The sequence below is a fragment of the Rhinoderma darwinii genome, chromosome 3, assembly GCF_050947455.1.
Source record: "Rhinoderma darwinii isolate aRhiDar2 chromosome 3, aRhiDar2.hap1, whole genome shotgun sequence".
Lineage (NCBI taxonomy): Eukaryota > Metazoa > Chordata > Amphibia > Anura > Rhinodermatidae > Rhinoderma > Rhinoderma darwinii.
In genome coordinates this window covers 246,964,190-246,981,957 of record NC_134689.1, presented here as the reverse complement: position 1 = coordinate 246,981,957, position 17,768 = coordinate 246,964,190, and the positions used below count along the sequence as shown (strand labels likewise).

The window sequence follows — 17,768 nt, the reverse complement described above, 5'->3', positions numbered from 1 at the left end:
TTGGTGAGCAAAGCTTCAACCTGCCCCCATGTGACTATCAAGCAGAGGAGAGCATTGGGACCATATGGGTCAGCACAGTGCTGTCCCCTCGAGTCTCCCTACACAGCATAGCCAGACTGCTGCCCTGCACTACTTTTCATCTTACCAATATATCATCTGTATGAACATGTCTTCCTTTCATGGACCGCAGTCTATACTTTATATGGCATGCTTGACCTTCTATCCTATGATATCCCATCCTATGATAGAAAGTAGTTCATGCTATAATAAAGTTTAGGCTGATGCAGCTGATATATATATATATATATTTCTCATCTTGACCTGGTTATGGTAAAGAGTCCGGCATGATAAGGAAGTGAGGTGAATGACAAGTGGAATATAAGAGCAAGATGTCTCCTGTTAAATCTGTCGGTGAAGCCTTAGCATAGGACCTCAAGGTTTCATTAGAGCAGGGGTCTCAAACTGGGCCGGGTAAGTGGGCCGCATATAGAAAAAATGGGAAGTTGACGGGCCGCATTACTTTCAAATTTGATACAATGCAAAATTATTGTTAATCAATTAGTTATTTGAACTACTATAACACTATATTACTATAATAATAATAATACTACATTACTATAATAATACCGCTAGGTTTAAAATTTGAGATATTTATCCACGTGCTTATTTCAACAATCCAGCTTTCAAGTTTAAGTGTCGCTAAATGCAGTCCGGCGGCTCAGTTAGCACACATGTCAAGATTGGGCAGCCCCTTTTTAGATAGTACCACAGTGCCCTCGGTGGATGCTGCCAAAGTGCCCTCTGTGGATGCTGCCGCTGTGCCCTCTGTGGATTCTGCCGCTGTGCCCTCTGTGGGTGCTGCCGCTGTGCCCTCTGTGGATGCTGCCGCTGTGCCCTCTGTAGATGCTGCCACAGTGCCCTCTGTAGATGCTGCCACAGTGCCCTCTGTAGATGCTGCCACAGTGTCCTCTGTAGATGCTGCCACAGTGCCCTCTGTAGATGCTGCCACAGTGCCCTCTGTAGATGCTGCCACAGTGCCCTCTGTAGATGCTGCCACAGAGTCCTCTGTAGATGCTGCAACAGAGTCCTCTGTAGCTGCTGCCACAGTGTCCTCTGTAGATGCTGCCACAGTGCCCTCTGTAGATAATGCAACACACCCCTAGATAAGGCCACAGTGCCCTGTGTAGATAATGCCACAGTGCCCTCTGTAGATAATGCAACACACCCCTAGATAATGCCACAGTGTCCTCTGCAGATACTGCCACACACCCACTTGTAGATAATGCCACAGTGCCCTCTGTAGATGCTGCCACAGTGCCTTCTGTAGATGCTGGCACAGTGCCCTCTGTAGATGCTGCCACAGTGCCCCCTGTAGATGATGCCATAGTGCCCTCTGTAGATAATGCAACACACCCCTAGATAATGCCACAGTGCCCTCTGTAGATGCTGCCACAGTGCCCTCTGTAGATGCTGCCACAGTGCCCTCTGTAGATGCTGCCACAGTGCCCTCTGTAGATGCTGCCACAGTGCCCTCCGTATGTGCTGCCACAGTGCCCTCTGTATATGCTGCCACAGTGCCCTCCATATATGCTGCCACAGTGCCCTCCGTATATGCTGCCACAGTGCCCTCCGTATATATGCTGCAACAGTGTGCTCCGTAGATGCTGCCACAGTGCCCTCCGCAGATGCTGCCACAGTGCCCTCCGCAGATGCTGCCACAGTGCCCTCCACACATGCTACCACAGCGATGTCAGAGGCAACCCCAGTGCTGGAGTAGCGGGCAGAGCGCTAATAGGCTCTTCCTGGGACTCCAGCTGTGCTCCTGACATCACTGGGACTCCTGGACTCTGTGGAATTCCCTGACATCGCTGCCCATGTATGGACAGCGATGTCAGAGGCTTCCCCAGAGTCCCAGAGCAGAGCCTATACTAGCGCTCTGCCCGGGACTCCGCTCTGAGGAAGACCCTGACACACTGTCCATATATGGGCAGCGATGTCAGGGAATTCCACAGAGTCCAGGAGCAGACGGATTATAGCGCTCTGCACGGGACTCCGCTCTGGGGAAGACCCTGACACACTGTCCATATATGGGCAGCGATGTCAGGGAATTCCACAGAGTCCCGGAGAAGAGCCGATACTAGCGCTCTGCCCAGGACTCCAGCTCTGGGGAAGCCCCAGACATCGTGTGTCCAAACATGGACAGCGATGTCAGGGAATTCCACAGAGTCCCGGAGCAGAGCCGATACTAGCGCTCTGCCCGGGACTCCGGCTCTGGGGAAGCCCCAGACATCGGGTGTCCAAACATGGACAGCGATGTCAGGGAATTCCACAGAGTCCCGGAGCAGAGCCTGTACTAGCGCTCTGCCCGGGACTCTACTCTGGGGAAGACCCTGACACACTGTCCATATATGGGCAGCGATGTCAGGGAATTCCACAGAGTCCCGGAGAAGAGCCGATACTAGCGCTCTGCCCAGGACTCCAGCTCTGGGGAAGCCCCAGACATCGTGTGTCCAAACATAGACAGCGATGTCAGGGAATTCTACAGAGTCCCGGAGCAGAGCCGATACTAGCACTCTGCCCGGGACTCCGCTCGGGGGAAGACCCTGACACACTGTCCATATATGGGCAGCGATGTCAGGGAATTAAACAGAGTCCCAGAGCAGAGCCGATACTAGCGCTCTGCCCAGGACCACTCTGGGGAAGACCCTGACACACTGTCCATATATGGGCAGTGATGTCAGGGAATTCCACAGAGTCCCGGAGCAGAGCCGATACTAGCGCTCTGCCCTAGACTCTGGCTCTGGGGAAGCCCCAGACATCGCTATTGATATGTGGACAGCGATGTCAGGGAATTCCAGAGTCTTGGAGCAGAGCCGATACTAGCGGCTCTGTATCCCAAGGGCCACAGATGACAGCCTCTGGGGCCGCATGCGGCCCGCGGGCCGCGTGCTTGAGGCCTCTGCTTTAGAGGTTATACAAGTGAAATTTACCTTTTGAAGTTAAGTTCAGATAACTTTTGCCCATACAGTGGAGCATAAAAAAGTTTGCAAAATGGCTGCGCTTCCTGTTGTCACTTTAGTAAAAAATTATGGTCACGACAGATTAGAAAAAATGACAAATTCTGGCTACTACTGGTTAACTAGTAAATTAAAATAGAATTATTTACAAGGCAATCCTATTTCACATGATACTAACAGTGTTTACTTTCAGCAATAGTGATGGCCGAGAGCATCTTTTACTGTTTAATGCGCTATATATTCTCTTAAGAATAATGAAATAAGCTCTCCTGACATATCTGTTTTAGTAAATCTTCTTTAGTATTTCTTATGAAAAAACATAGAGGAAGCATCTTTTCTTATAACTCATTGTGCAGTTCCTCTCTTATTCCTCTTGAAAATGTATGAATAAATGGGCGCTGTCATTTCCCTTATTAAAAGATCTTGTCTGATTCTGTCAGCACATCTTGGACTTGTTTTATTGAAAAGACAAATAGTAACATCAAGTTGTCAATGTATTCATTCATTTCCAGGGGGAATAACAGAGGAACAGCACAACACAGAGTTCTAAGAAAAGATGTTCCAAAATGTCAGGAGAGCTGAAAGGTTCTATTTCAGTGGTTTGCCAATATCTGAACAATTCTATGGGTTAGAGATGGTAGACTTGTGTAATGTCGGGGTAGGGAGACAGACAGGTGAGCCCTAATCTACCCGCCACTCAGTCCCTCCCTACTTGCACGGCCCATCCTAGGCGACGGTGTACAACTGGGCGACGGTCCCTACGCTCAATAAGTGCACGACACACAAACAGACAAAGGTAAACAGAAGCTACGGGAAATGGGGCAGTTGCCCACGTCAACACCGTGAGCAACAAGAGTGGTGAACGAGCCGAGTCAAACCAGGAGTGTACGAGGTACCAAACGCAGAGCAGGAGAGTAGTCAGTAAGCCAGGGTCATATGAAGCAGAGGTCAATAGTAATAGCAGGAACAGCAGAGCCAGGAAACAAGAGAGAATCACAGGCAAAGAACAAGCAGCAAATGAAGGTATAAATAGACCGAGGGCGGGAGCTAGAACCGTCTGGCCAGGCTGTGATAGGTTCTTCCACTCCTCAGCCTACCAGCCTGAGTGGTAGCAGATCGAGTCACTCTATCAGACCTGGGAACAGATGCAGACTGATTAACCACGGGCGTCGACACAGAAGCTATGTCTGGCAGATCCTTTACAGTACCCCCCCTTTTATGAGGGGCCACTGGACCCTTCCTTGGTGGACCTGACTTATTGGGGAACCGTAGATGGAACCTCCTGAGCAATACCCCAGCGTGAACATCCCGGGCGGGTACCCAAGTCCTCTCCTCAGGCCCGTATCCTCTCCAGTGGACCAGGTATTGGAGGGAGCCTTAGACCATCCTGCTGTCCACAATCCTGGCCACCTCGAATTCTACCCCTTCAGGGGTGAGAACAGGGACCGGAGGTTTCCTCGAGGTAGCCAAGGACGGGGAGCAGCGTTTCAGGAGGGAGGCATGAAACACCTCGTGTATTTGAAAAGACGGGGGTAACTCCAGCCGGAAGGAGACAGGGTTAAGGACCTCAATGACCTTGTACGGCCCTATATACCGGGGAGCACATTTTTTGGACGGGACTTTAAGGCGCAAATTTTTTGAAGACAGCCACACCAGATCCCCGACCACAAACAAGGGGTTAGCAGGTCGTCTTCTATCTGCCTGAGTCTTTTGTATGCTCTGGGACGCCTCTAGGTTCTTATGAACCTGGGCCCAGTTACTAAGGGCTGGGAGCAAATACTGACTGGCAGTTCATTACGCATGTTACATTATCTACTGGACTTTGAGAAGAGAGACTTCAGTAAAATAGGCATACAGTTAGAGAAGGAAATTGCTGATATCCAAACATTTAGTCTAGAGCCAGAATTTACAGACTGTGAAATTAAACGACAAAAAAAACATAGAACATCTGCAAAAAGAGATTAAAGAAAGAAAACATTGCAAATATATACGCGACCAAAGAGATTTTGACACAGGACAGGTGTATACTTACCATTCCCGCATCTCTTCCACTCCTTTTCCTAACCGTAGTCACAGATCTGAGGACATTTCAGAGCCTGACGTATCTGGGACAGACGAATCCAGACCATCTTTGGATGACACTAGGTTAGGAGCAAAACGCAAAATTAGGAATAATAAATACAATCCATCTAAAAGAACACCTACTATTCCTAAAAAAATTGCTGCACCATGTTCAACACACAATGGACAACGTGTAACTACCTTCACACCATCATCAGCATCATCTTTTGCTCGTCCTTCTCTCATGTCCATGACAGTAAATACACCATCAACCCCAATAACCATGGAGATCAATTCAAATACAGATGTCCCAGGGAGAAATCCCATATCTACACTGGGCACGGGCTCTGTGATGAGTGGCCCTCCAAAAGCATTCCCTTTTTAAGGAATACACCAGACCCCATGGAATCAGACCAAATAGTACAGCAGGATAATCCCACCTCAGATGATCTACAGATATGCAATCAGTCATCATTTCAGTTGAGTCAAAATCAAGAGACACTTCTACGCAAAGGTCTCTCCTACACCCCCACCTTTGCTTTTGACGAGTTCTCTTGGGTTAAGGACATTCATCTTTTCGCTAGAAAACTCGCTCTGCACAAAACACTTCAAGACCAAGACTAACGATAGGTATCCATTGTATTCTAACGAACGTAGGACCCTACAAGCCCTGGAGGACCTATCTGACGAGAATGAACATAGAGTCAGTGTGGCCACTGGCCCCATTTCCTCTTTACGTCCTAGGTCACGGATGACCCCCTCCATTTGCACAGTATGCACATATTGACATCTTTGTCAAACTGGTAAGTGCGGAATTGGGTAAATTGAAAACCAAAAAATCTGGGACTACTAGAAATCTCAATAAAATGGAACAGAATGCATCAGACACACTATGTAACAACAATAAAATCATCCTAAAGTCATCTGACAAAGGTGGCAACATTGCCATCATGGACCGTGTTAACTATGCATCTATGGTGTATAAATTACTAGACGATAGGTCGACTTACACTATCTTGGAGAACAATCCCACTGACAATTTTCTATCAGAGTTACGTCCTCTACTCGACGATGCCAAATCTAGGAAATTAATTACCCAAGATGAATTTAAATTTCTGTATAACCCTACACCCACTATATCAACCTTCTACGCATTACCTAAAATTCACAAAAACATCAGACCAGTTCCTGGGAGACCTATTGTTTCTGGCAATGACAACCTGACACAGGGTATTAGTACATACGTTGATGAGATTCTGGCACCTTTTGTCAAGGCCTTACCCTCTTTTCTGAGGGACACCAAGGACACCCTCACCGGAATCCAGGAGATTGACGTCACAGACACCACTCTAATTGCTAGCATCGATGTGGAATCACTTTACACCAACATTAAGCACGACTTAGGTCTAAAAGCGGTTCAACACTTTTTGAACACTAAAGGGATTCAGTTTCAGGCACATAATGCTTTCACTCTTTCCCTTCTTAAATTTTTACTTACTCACAATTATTTTCTGTTTGATGGCAAATTTTATCATCAATTGAAAGGCACAGCCATGGGCACAGTTTGTGCACCCACATATGCCAACTTATTTTTGGGGTGGTGGGAAGACACTTTGATTTTCAATGAGGATTTACTTTTTTTCACGTGTCACATATTATTTTGGGGGAGGTATATCGATGATATACTTATTTTTTGGGATGGCGACATGACACTTTTTCTTGATTTCATGGACATACTCAATCACAATGAAATTGGGATGAAATTCACCCACCGTATACACACAAATGTAATTGATTTCCTTGACCTTCAAATTTCTCTGGATTCTGGTGGAGGTGTCCATACCGATATTTTTAGAAAAGCAACTGCCCCGAATAGCTTCCTACATTGAGGGAGCTTCCACCCACCGGCACTCAAAAAGGGAATACCCATCGGACAGTATCTCAGGGCCAGGAGGAATTGTTCCGAGGAACATACTTTTCAGGTAGAATGGGATGCTCTATTTCACAAATTTCTGGCACGGGGTTATCCTAAGAAGATTTTACATAGAGCTTATGCCAGGGCTAGGGCCACCCCGAGATAAGAATTACTATATGGTAAGAAAAGTATAGCGGAAAAGTATGACAACAAAACTTCTACCATCAGATGCATAGGGAATTTCGACACCTGTTCCACTCAGATTTCTAACATATTAAAGAAACACAGGTCTATTCTACAGTCAGAACTAGACTTAGACAATGTAATTTAAAATATTCCCAATATCACCTACTGACGTGGTAGGAACCTTCGCGAATTCCTAACACGTAGCCAATATTCCAAACCGTCGATCCCTCGTAATACCTGGCTTCCACCGCCAACTTTAGGATCCTTTCCATGCGGCAGATGTTCCTTCTGCACATATATGCCCAAGACCAAGATTTTCAGTAACCCTCTTGATGGTCACAATTACACCATCAGATAATTTATCAACTGCCACAGTAGCCGCATTATATATGCCGCCAGATGCCCTTGCCCTAAACTGTATGTTGGCAAGACTATCCAACAGCTTAAGAGAAGGATCTCAAAACATGTCAGTACCATCCATACAAAAGAGGATACTCCCCTCTCTAGACATGTGAGATCCTTCCACGAGGGCGATGCCAATGTCCTTAAATTTTGGGGCATCACCCAGGTAAAACTGGGCCCGAGGGCTGGAAACCTAGACAGGAAACTACTACAGGAGGAAGCCAGTTGGATACATAAGCTGCACTCACTCAGCCCCAACGGACTAAACGAGGGCTTTACTTTCATGGCCTTCTTATAGATTCCCCTTGTTTATTCTTCTTCACTTTTCAGATCTAAAGTTTTGTATTGACTTTACCTTTGGTTTGTGATATTACTGTCAGTAAGGACAGCTCTCATAAATTCAGTCATTACAAATTAGATATAATTAATTGGTTTATGACTTCTGATGTATATCCACACATTATATATCCCACTCATAACTGATTATGAGATTGATACTAACGTACAACTTATTAAGTTGATCTCTGCCTCCTTTCTTCCAACTATTTGGTTATCATCCACATCAGATTTGGATGTGATGACTCATGTCCTATATCGAGTGACAACATCATATGTTGTTTTTTCAAACACCTAAATTGATACATTCTACTTTCCAGTCACCGGCATAATGTCCCTTTCCTATATTCAAATTGCCATTCAATTATACTTGCTGCCCCGCTATTCTGTATATAGCGACTAATCTCCTTTTACAATCACTCTTGCCCCTTCATGTAAGTGCAAGGTTGCTAGACAATAGAGATATTTACAGTTATGACTTCTGTTAGAAGTCCAATTCATGTACATTCCCTGTTCGTGCATAGATAGCAGTATGTACTTACACTATCTCTTGGAGATGGCGGCGGAATCTGCAGTCACTCACTTTGACTGCTGTACGCATGCGCGCAGAATGCGCGAGGATTGGCTGCTGGTATGACTAATCTCATTGGCCGTTTGATGTGTCAATTCACCTTACATGGAGGCCCGTCCTATGGGACAAGCCGTGATTCGTCTTCACATGTGATGACACTATCTTGTGCAGCGTGCACAAGTTTATATAAGGAGGCGGAAACTAAACGCACACTCAGTAGCCCCAAATTATCCCCTGAGGACGCTGCTGGTGCAGCGAAACATGTCGGGGGGCTATCACCATTTTAATGTTCACTGACGTCCTAGCAATCCATCTAACTTCAGTGTGACCTGATATGTAAGTCTGCAGCTGCCGAGTGAGTCTGTCACACTGCACTTTAGCGATATGCTACATACACATATCCGATTTTCTATGATATGCTGGCCATCTGTGTATAAATTTTAACTTCTGGAAATTGGGACCTCTTGTGCTCAGGCATAGTAGTTGTTGTGATTAATATATCCCTGCCAACCACTAAGGGTCTCCCTTTGCTTCTTCAGTTCCAGATGAACGACATCTACCTCGGGATTGTTGGAACTACCAGGTGAAACGGAGGAGAACCGTGGATTAAACCCAAAATTACAGAAAAAGGGGGAGACCCCTGACGAGTTACTGACCCGGTTATTAAGGGAAAATTCGGCGAGGGGAATGAAGGAGACCCAATCATATTAACAGTGAGAGATAGAACACCTTAAATATTGTTCTAGAGACTGAGTAGTCCTCTCAGTTTGGCCATTAGTTTCAGGATGGAAGGCCAAGGAGAAGGACAGATCAATCTCCAACTTTTTACAGAAAGCTCTCCAACACAATGAAACAAATTGTACCCCTCTGTCAGAAACAATATTGACAGGAACCCCATGGAGAAGCAGGATGTGTTTGACAAACAAGGTAGCTAACGTCTTGGCATTGGGTAGTTTCTTGAGGGGCACAAAGTGGCACATCTTACTGAAGCGGTCTACTACAACCCACACCACCGACTTGCCTTGACATGGAGGCAGATCGGTGATAAAATCCATGGAGATATGGGTCCAAGGTCTCTGGGGAATGGGCAAAGAACATAGTAAGCCCGCTGGTCGGGACCTGGGAGTCTTGGACCTAGCACAAATTTCACAAGCGGCGACGTAGGCCTTAAAGTCTTTAGGCAACCCAGGCCACCAATAGTTTCTAGCAATAAGGTGCTTGGTACCCAGGATGCCAGGATGGCCAGATAGTGCAGAGTTATGGTTTTCCCTGAGTACCCTTAGCCAGAATTGCAGGGGAACAAACAGCTTGTTCTCAGTAAGGTTCCCGGGAGCTGAACCTTGATCAGCCGCAATTTCAGAGACTAAGTCAGAATCAACAGAGGATATGATTATACCTGGGGGCAAAACACAAGCAGGATCTTCCTCCGAAGGAGGGCTGGCCATGAAGCTACGCGACAGTGCATCAGCTTTAATATTTTTAGACCCAGCCCTATAGGTGACCACGAAGTTAAATCTAGTAAAAAACAACGCCCATCGAGCTTGTCTCGGGTTTAGCCTCCGGGCATATTCTAGGAAGACCAGATTCCTGTGGTCGGTAAGGACCGTTAACTGGTGCTTAGCCCCCTCCAAGAAGTGGCGCCACTCTTCAAATGCCCATTTAATGGCTAAGAGTTCACGGTTGCCCACGTCATAGTTACTCTCAGTGGGCGAGAAATTCCTGGAGAAGTTGCCACAGGGACGGAGATGGGTGAGGGACCTGGTACCCTGGGACAAGACAGCACCCACTCCCACCTCAGAGGCGTCAACTTCCACGATGAATGGCTCCATTTGGTTAGGCTGAATCAGCACTGGGGCAGAGATAAAGCACCTCTTAAGGATCTCAAAAGCCTGGACCGCCTCCGGAGGCCAGTGGAGGAGATCAGCACCTTTGCGAGTAAGATCCGTAAGAGGCTTAGCGATGACCGAGAAGTTAGCAATAAATCTCCTGTAGTAATTAGCAAACCCCAGGAAGCACTGTAACGCCTTCAGGGAGGCAGGTTGGACCCATTCAGCCAAAGCCTGAACCTTGGCAGGGTCCATGCGGAATTCATTAGGAGTGAGGATTTGACCCAAAAATGGTATCTCCTGCACCCCAAACACACATTTTTCGGGTTTAGCAAAGAGTTTGTTTTCCCGAAGGGCCTGGAGCACCTTCCTGACATGCTCAATGTGGGAGGACCAGTCCTTGGAAAACACGAGTATGTCATCAAGGTACACTACACGAAATACCCCCAGGTAATCTATTAAAATCTCATTTATGAAATTCTGGAAGACCGCGGGAGCATTACACAACCCAAAGGGCATGATGAGGTATTCAAAATGACCTTCGGGCGTGTTAAACGCAGTCTTCCACTCATCCCCTTCTCTGATTCGGATAAGGTTATACGCCCCCCGAAGATCAAACTTAGAGAACCATTGGGCCCCCTAAACCTGATTGAAGAGATCAGGAATCAAAGGAAGGGGATACTGCTTACTTACAGTGACCTTATTCAAGTTTCGGTAATCGATGCACAGCCTAAGACCACCATCCTTCCTCCCTACGAAGAAGAAGCCAGCACCTACCGGAGAAGTAGAGGGGTGAATGTAACCCTTGGCCAGGCTTTCCTGGATATATTCTCTCATGGCCTCACATTCGGGACAGGAGAGATTAAATATCCTACCCTTAGGGAGCTTAGCTCCTGGTACCAAATTGATTGCACAATCGTATTCTCTATGAGGAGGTAACAATTCGGAGGCCTTTTTAGAAAAAACATCAGTGAAGTCCTGAATAAACTCAGGTAGAGTGTTCACCTCCTCAGGGAGAGAAATAAAATTAACAGAAAAACAGGACGTCATGCATTCATTACCCCATTTAGTAAGATCCCCAGTATTCCAGTTAAACGTGGGATTATGCATCTGCAACCAGGGAAGGCCTAAAACCAAATCGGATGATAATCCCTGCATCACCAGTAAAAAGCACTGCTCCAAATGAATGGAGCCAACAATAAGTTCAAAAACAGGGGTATGCTGCGTAAAATAACCATTAACAAGTGGAGTGGAGTCGATACCTACTACCTGGACAGGTTTAGGCAAATCAATCAATGGCATAGCTAGAGACATAGCAAATTCCACAGACATAATATTATCAGAAGACCCTGAATCCACGAAGGCAGTGCCGGTGGCAGACCTACCCTCAAAAGAGACCTGAAAGGGAAGCAAGATCTTATTAGGTTTCATATTTACGGGAAATACCTGTGCGCCCAAGCGACCTCCCTGATGGTCACTTAGGCGCGGAAGTTTTCCGGCTGCTTATTCTTACACCTAGGACAGTTGTTCACTTGATGCTTGTCATTCCCACAGTAGAAGCAGAGACCATTCTTCCTGTGGAGCTCTCTACATTGTTGGGGATACACGGAGGCCCCGAGTTGCATTGGTTCATTCGAGTTTTCCGTGGAAGAACGAAGCAACGGAACCTCGGGAGCCAGAGGAGAAGGCACAAAAACGTTCAAGCCGTCGTTCCCTGAGACGTCGGTCAAGACGTACCGCTAAAGCCATAACCTGATCTAGAGAGTCAGAAGAGGGATAGCTAACTAATAGGTCTTTCAGGGCATTCGACAGACCCAATCTAAAATGGCACCTCAAGGCAGGGTCATTTCACCGAGAAGCTACACACCACTTCCTAAAGTCAGAACAGTACTCCTCAACGGGTTTCTTACCCTGACGTAAGGTCACCAGCTGACTCTCGGCGAAGGCAGTCTTGTCAGTCTCGTCATAGATGAGTCCGAGAGCCGAAAAGAAAATGTCAACAGAAGAGAACTCAGGGGCGTCAGGGTCCAAGGAGAAGGCCCATTCCTGGGGGCCGTCCTGGAGCCGGGACATAATTATACCCACTCGCTGGCTCTCAGAACCTGAGGAGTGGGGCTTTAGACAGAAATAGAGCCTACAACTCTCCCGAAAGGAGAAAAAAGTCTTCCGGTCCCCTGAGAACTGGTCAGGCAACTTGAGGTGGGGTTCAAGAGGTGAGGCGGAGGGCACTACCTGGTTAGCATCACGCTGGTTGCACCTCTGAGCCAGGGCTTGGACCTGTAGGGAGAGACCCTGCATTTGATGAGCCAGGGTCTCAAGGGGGTCCATAGTTGTATAGGAACCATGGTAGAAAAGGTATATGGCCTGTTATTATGTAATGTCGGGGTAGAGAGACAGGCAGGTGAGCCCTAATCTACCCGCCACTCAGTCCCTGCCTACTTGCATGGCCCATCCTAGGCGACGGCATACAACTGGGCGACGGTCCCTACGCTCAATATATGCACGACAGACAAACAGACAAGGGTACACAGAAGCTAAGGGAAATGGGGCAGTTGCCCACGGCAACACCGTGAGCAAAAAGTGTGGTGAATGAGCCGAGTCAAACCAGGAGTGTACGAGGTACCAAACGCAAAGCAGGAGAGTAGTCAGTAAGCCAGGGTCATATGAAGCAGAGGTCAATAGTAATAGCAGGAACAGCAGAGCCAGGAAACAAAGGAGAATCACAGGCAAAGGACAAGCAGCAAATGAAGGTATAAATAGACCGAGGGCGGGAGCTAGAACCGTCTGGCCAGGCTGTGATAGGTTCTCCCACTCCTCAGCCTACCAGCCTGAGTGGTAGCAGATCGAGTCACTCTATCAGACCTGGGAACAGATGCAGACTGATTAACCACGGGCGTCGACACAGAAGCTGTGTTTGGCAGATCCTTTACTCTTGTTCAGATTTGTTTAGGGAGGGTTTGGCCAGTGTTTTTTTTAAGTATTTCTAACTATAACTTTGATTAAAAAACAGATGAAATTTGGATGGACCACAAAATCTCCCATAGTATTAAAATAAAATATAAAACACATTCTTTGATGACAAATGCTCTTGAAACTATATCCTGCTTACTTTCTATTTATTTATTTCTGCTGTTTTAATTGCTCCCATCTCCATAGATTTGAACGGGCAGCATTCCTGTGTCTTTTTCCCTCTCTCTTTCTCCCCCTGCTCACCCCTCCCCATAGACCTGTATAGACAGGCAGTGAAGAGACACACCCTCAACTTATGCAGTCCATTTGTAACTAGGGATTTATTTTGCTTGACAACAGGGGGTGGACAGGAAGGTAGACGCCTAGTGGCAGTAACTACACACAGAATTTGCATGGATAGAACAACTACATTATAACAGTAAGTAAATTACAAATATATATATATATATATATATATATATATATATTTTTATATATATATATATATATATATATATATATATATATATATATATATATGCTATTAGATTAGCATAGGTAGTTTTAAAAATTAGTGTCCATTTAAAGCAGAAACCACTGCTATCAATGCTTCTCTCACTTAAGTGAAAACTCCTAAATATTTCCCAAGTCAATTTGGATAATTTTCTATGGAGTCAAAACTGTAATTCTTAGAAGATCACAGGTCCTATTACGGAGAAACATTAAAAACAAACATAAATGAAAACCTGCTATTGTAACTGAATTAAAGCAGTTTTGAAAGAAAATCAGGTTACAATTGCTCAAGGATGTGAGACTGATACCAAATCATAAGACGCACTGATTGTAATTATTTCTGCTAAAGGTGGTGTCACCGGTCGCATTTCACGTGGATGATATGGATGTTGGATAACAGTGTTCTTTATATAGCTCCAGTAAAACGTAAGACTGTTATTTCTCAGCTTCCTTTTTATCTAACATAACATTCAGTGTAACAAACAGCAATAGTAAGGTGATATTTATAAGAATATGTTTCCAATTCCAATTCACTGTGTATATCTAATCAATGTTAATTATACAGCCCACCTATGATTCTATGTGTACATTGTATTACGGCTAAGCTGGTACTGTAGGGGTTACAGTCAATGTTTTGATGCATCCTCTAGAGTTCACCAGCTGCCCCTGTAGCATGATATCTTAGTTCTTTCATGCATATTAAGAATTCACATACACCTGCGCACTATAAACAAAGTGCTACCTTGGACAATGGGGGGTTAAGCCCTGCACACAGTACAAACACGTGTGTTATTCATCACAAGCCTGCTGCCCCCTCCCTGAGCACCTACTATATAAAGTGATGGAGGCGAGAGAAGAAAGATCAGTGCACACATCCCTCAGACTCACACATCGCAGAGCACAGAACGCAAAGCACAGACATGTTTGCAATTCCTCTCACTAGAATCCTGACCATTGGGTTCCTTGCTCACCTACTTCTTTTCTCCTTTGTCTCACTCACGGTCGGTGTGGAGTTCACTGAAGACAGTGGCAAACTAGGCAAAATCAACGTACTTCAGAGAGGGGGCAACCAGTGGGCAATTGGTAAGTAGAACTTTTATAATAGACATAAAGCTGGGTTCACACTGTGCATTTTTGCTGAGTTCTTAACATGCGTCTTATTTCTTTTGGTTGATGAACTCCTATTGAGAGACGCATGTTAAAAATGCAACAAAAGGGCACAGTGCGAACTCAGCCCCAGAAAGCTGCTGACTATAAATGTTTCTTTTGATCTAGGGTCAGTACCAAGCAGGGGAAAAGTGCATTGACAACAAGGTCTTATTTGTCTTCTTTTATAAAGAGACTAGCATCAAATAGGAGTAGAGTAAAATCAACACTAAAAGTTAAAGACCAAACCTATAAACATGCAAATGAATCTGACAACAATGACTTGTTTAATGACCTTGTGAGAATAAGGTGTCAAGCTAAACAGGTTGGCAGTATTCTATAACAAGAAGTCCAAATAACAGGGTAATTAGTAGGGTAAAAGGACAAGGTTTTGCAAAAAGTGTCAGTGGCAGGTTTCATAGGGTGATAATGCAGTAATGACACATATAATATGGAGTAAAACAATTAGGAAAATGATGGGTGATAAGGGATAACCAAATAACATTATGTAAAGTGAATTAAAGATACTATCTGTACATATGTATTACACATTATACATGAAGAGATGATAAAGCAACGCACGCTCTCCTATACATTGATTTAATTTTTCTGTAATATTCATAAATTTCAAGAAAATTGAGACTTGAATTCTATAACCTTCTTGATGTCGCAGAATGCAAAATAATCAGTTTTTTTTTTACATTTTTTATCTATGTGTTTCATTAAAACACAAATGCATCCAGTTCAGAGTGCTGAGTTATAATTTGCTGACAATCTATAAGAAGTTTTAGTGGCATAGCATGATTAGAGTTACCTTGAATTGATAGAGTTGTTCTTATAACTTAAGTGCCCATGGTCTATTGATGATTATTACCAATCTGTTGTAAAGATTATGTCTATGGTAATGGAGCTGTTGTTCCATTGGTTGGGACAAGTACAGACATTGTTGTCATTTTTTCTTGGTAGCTACTGGTAAATGCAAAAAATGTACAATTTATTATATAAAATATTTTTTTGCCTTTAATGGCTAGCATCCCAATATTAAAAAATATTCCGCGCTTTTAAGATTGGGGGCAATTTTTTACTTTTATAACCTGCTTTACCCATATTGTCTCAAACAAAAAAAACTTTTGTAGCAGGTTGAGCCTGAACAATTACATTGTTAATGTTTACTCAATTCAGAAACAGATGAAGCCTTAAAAATTATTATCATGATAAAAATGAAATTATTTAGACAATAAATATATAAACTTCATATACAGTTACCTTTCTAGAAATAACCGTTATTGTTATACTTGTATATGAACTTAGTTTATTATTATGAAATACGACTGTAGTTAAATATAAATATTTCTCAAGTATGTTAATATGTTATATCATATATACATACAAACAGAAATATATCTACGAGTAGCCATGAAGTCTGAAGCCTGTTGTTATATTGTCCGTGTAGATATAACGCAAGCTGGCATAAACATTGTGGATACAACATTTTTCCAGTGCGAAACCATAAAAACATTTATGTTAACCAGAAACAAGTTGTGCTGCTCGCCAAAGTCAGGCAGTTACTTTACGCTATGGAATTAAACAGTAGACCCTTCTGGTTAAAATTGGATGACTGACATCACTTATCTTTTCTGCAGTTATATGTTTCTATTTGTAAAAATGCACCCATTTTGCAAAAAAAAACCAAAAACAAACAAAAAAAATAACATGCCCCTTATATGATATGTCATCTTATGGAGCGGAAAAATGAATGGGGCTATTTGGCTTGGAACACTAAATTGCAGAATAAACGAGAGTATTTGCTTTCTCTAATCTTAAAGGTGTTATATAGACTTAGTCAGACCTACATACGTACAAAAATGTCAAATACTACAATCTACCGTATTATATTATGACAGGCTTTCATAGGCTTTGAAACTCTGAGAAAAAATAGGACTGTGGGCTAAATGAAGGAAACTACGGATGTTTAAATATTCATAAAAAACACAGATATGAATATTAACATTACCAACTATCAACCAACCCATCCCCCAACATTTAGAGGGATGAACAGAAAAATTATTCTGCATACAATAAAACCATAAATATTGTTTCCATCCTAACAAACTAAAGTGTCACGATTACTCATACCAAACTATTTCCAGTGAATTGGAAATAACATTCTAGGTATTTGTCTATAATAAAATTGATATAGTTCTTTCTTTTAGGGTAAATTCACATGTAGCATAAATACTCCGGATTAATAGCAGCAGAATGGATGAGATTTGAACAAATCTCATCCACACGCTGCGTAAGTGATGAACTGAAAAAACACTCAGAAATTGACCTTCGGTATGTTTTTTTTTAATACGCAGCAGATCAATTGTATTTCCGTAATTGCTTCTTTTTGGTTACGATTTTTGCGGCAGTAAAGCTGCGATTCTGTCACAAAAACCTTAACTTAGGAAAAAAACATTTTTTTATGCTTACCCAGAATTCAGTGCTTTTTCGTCCAGGCTGGCCACCTGGGATGACGCTTCATCCCATGTGACTGCTGCAACCAATCACAGGCTGCAGCAGTCACATGGGATGAAACGACATCCGAGGAGGCCGGGCTGCAAGATGGCAGAAGGACGTGTCACAATGGCGATCGGTAAGTATGAAACTTTTTTTTTAATGTGCAGATTTCCGAAGTGGATATAACGGCCGAAAAAACTGCACCCCAATTTGGTGCGTTTTTTTCTGCCAAAATTCCCTGCGGAGACCAGATACACTGTGCTTTTACGCAGCGTATCTGCCCTGTGTGAACATACCCTAAAAGTTCTAACACTTCTATATGAGCAGTACAGTCCACTGACTTT

General features: G+C 44.0%; 1 protein-coding gene across 1 annotated transcript in view; it reads left to right on the top strand.

Annotated features, from left to right (window-relative positions):
• The first annotated feature begins 14,625 nt into the window (after window positions 1-14,625).
• Window positions 14,626-17,768, top strand: part of LOC142748024 (bombesin-like) — a 52,553-nt gene continuing 49,410 nt past the window's right edge. The window contains exon 1 of the mRNA XM_075855140.1: window positions 14,626-14,859. Within this exon, the coding sequence (XP_075711255.1) occupies window positions 14,697-14,859 (163 nt within the window). The 5' untranslated portion in view covers window positions 14,626-14,696. The remainder of the gene's footprint in view (window positions 14,860-17,768) is intronic.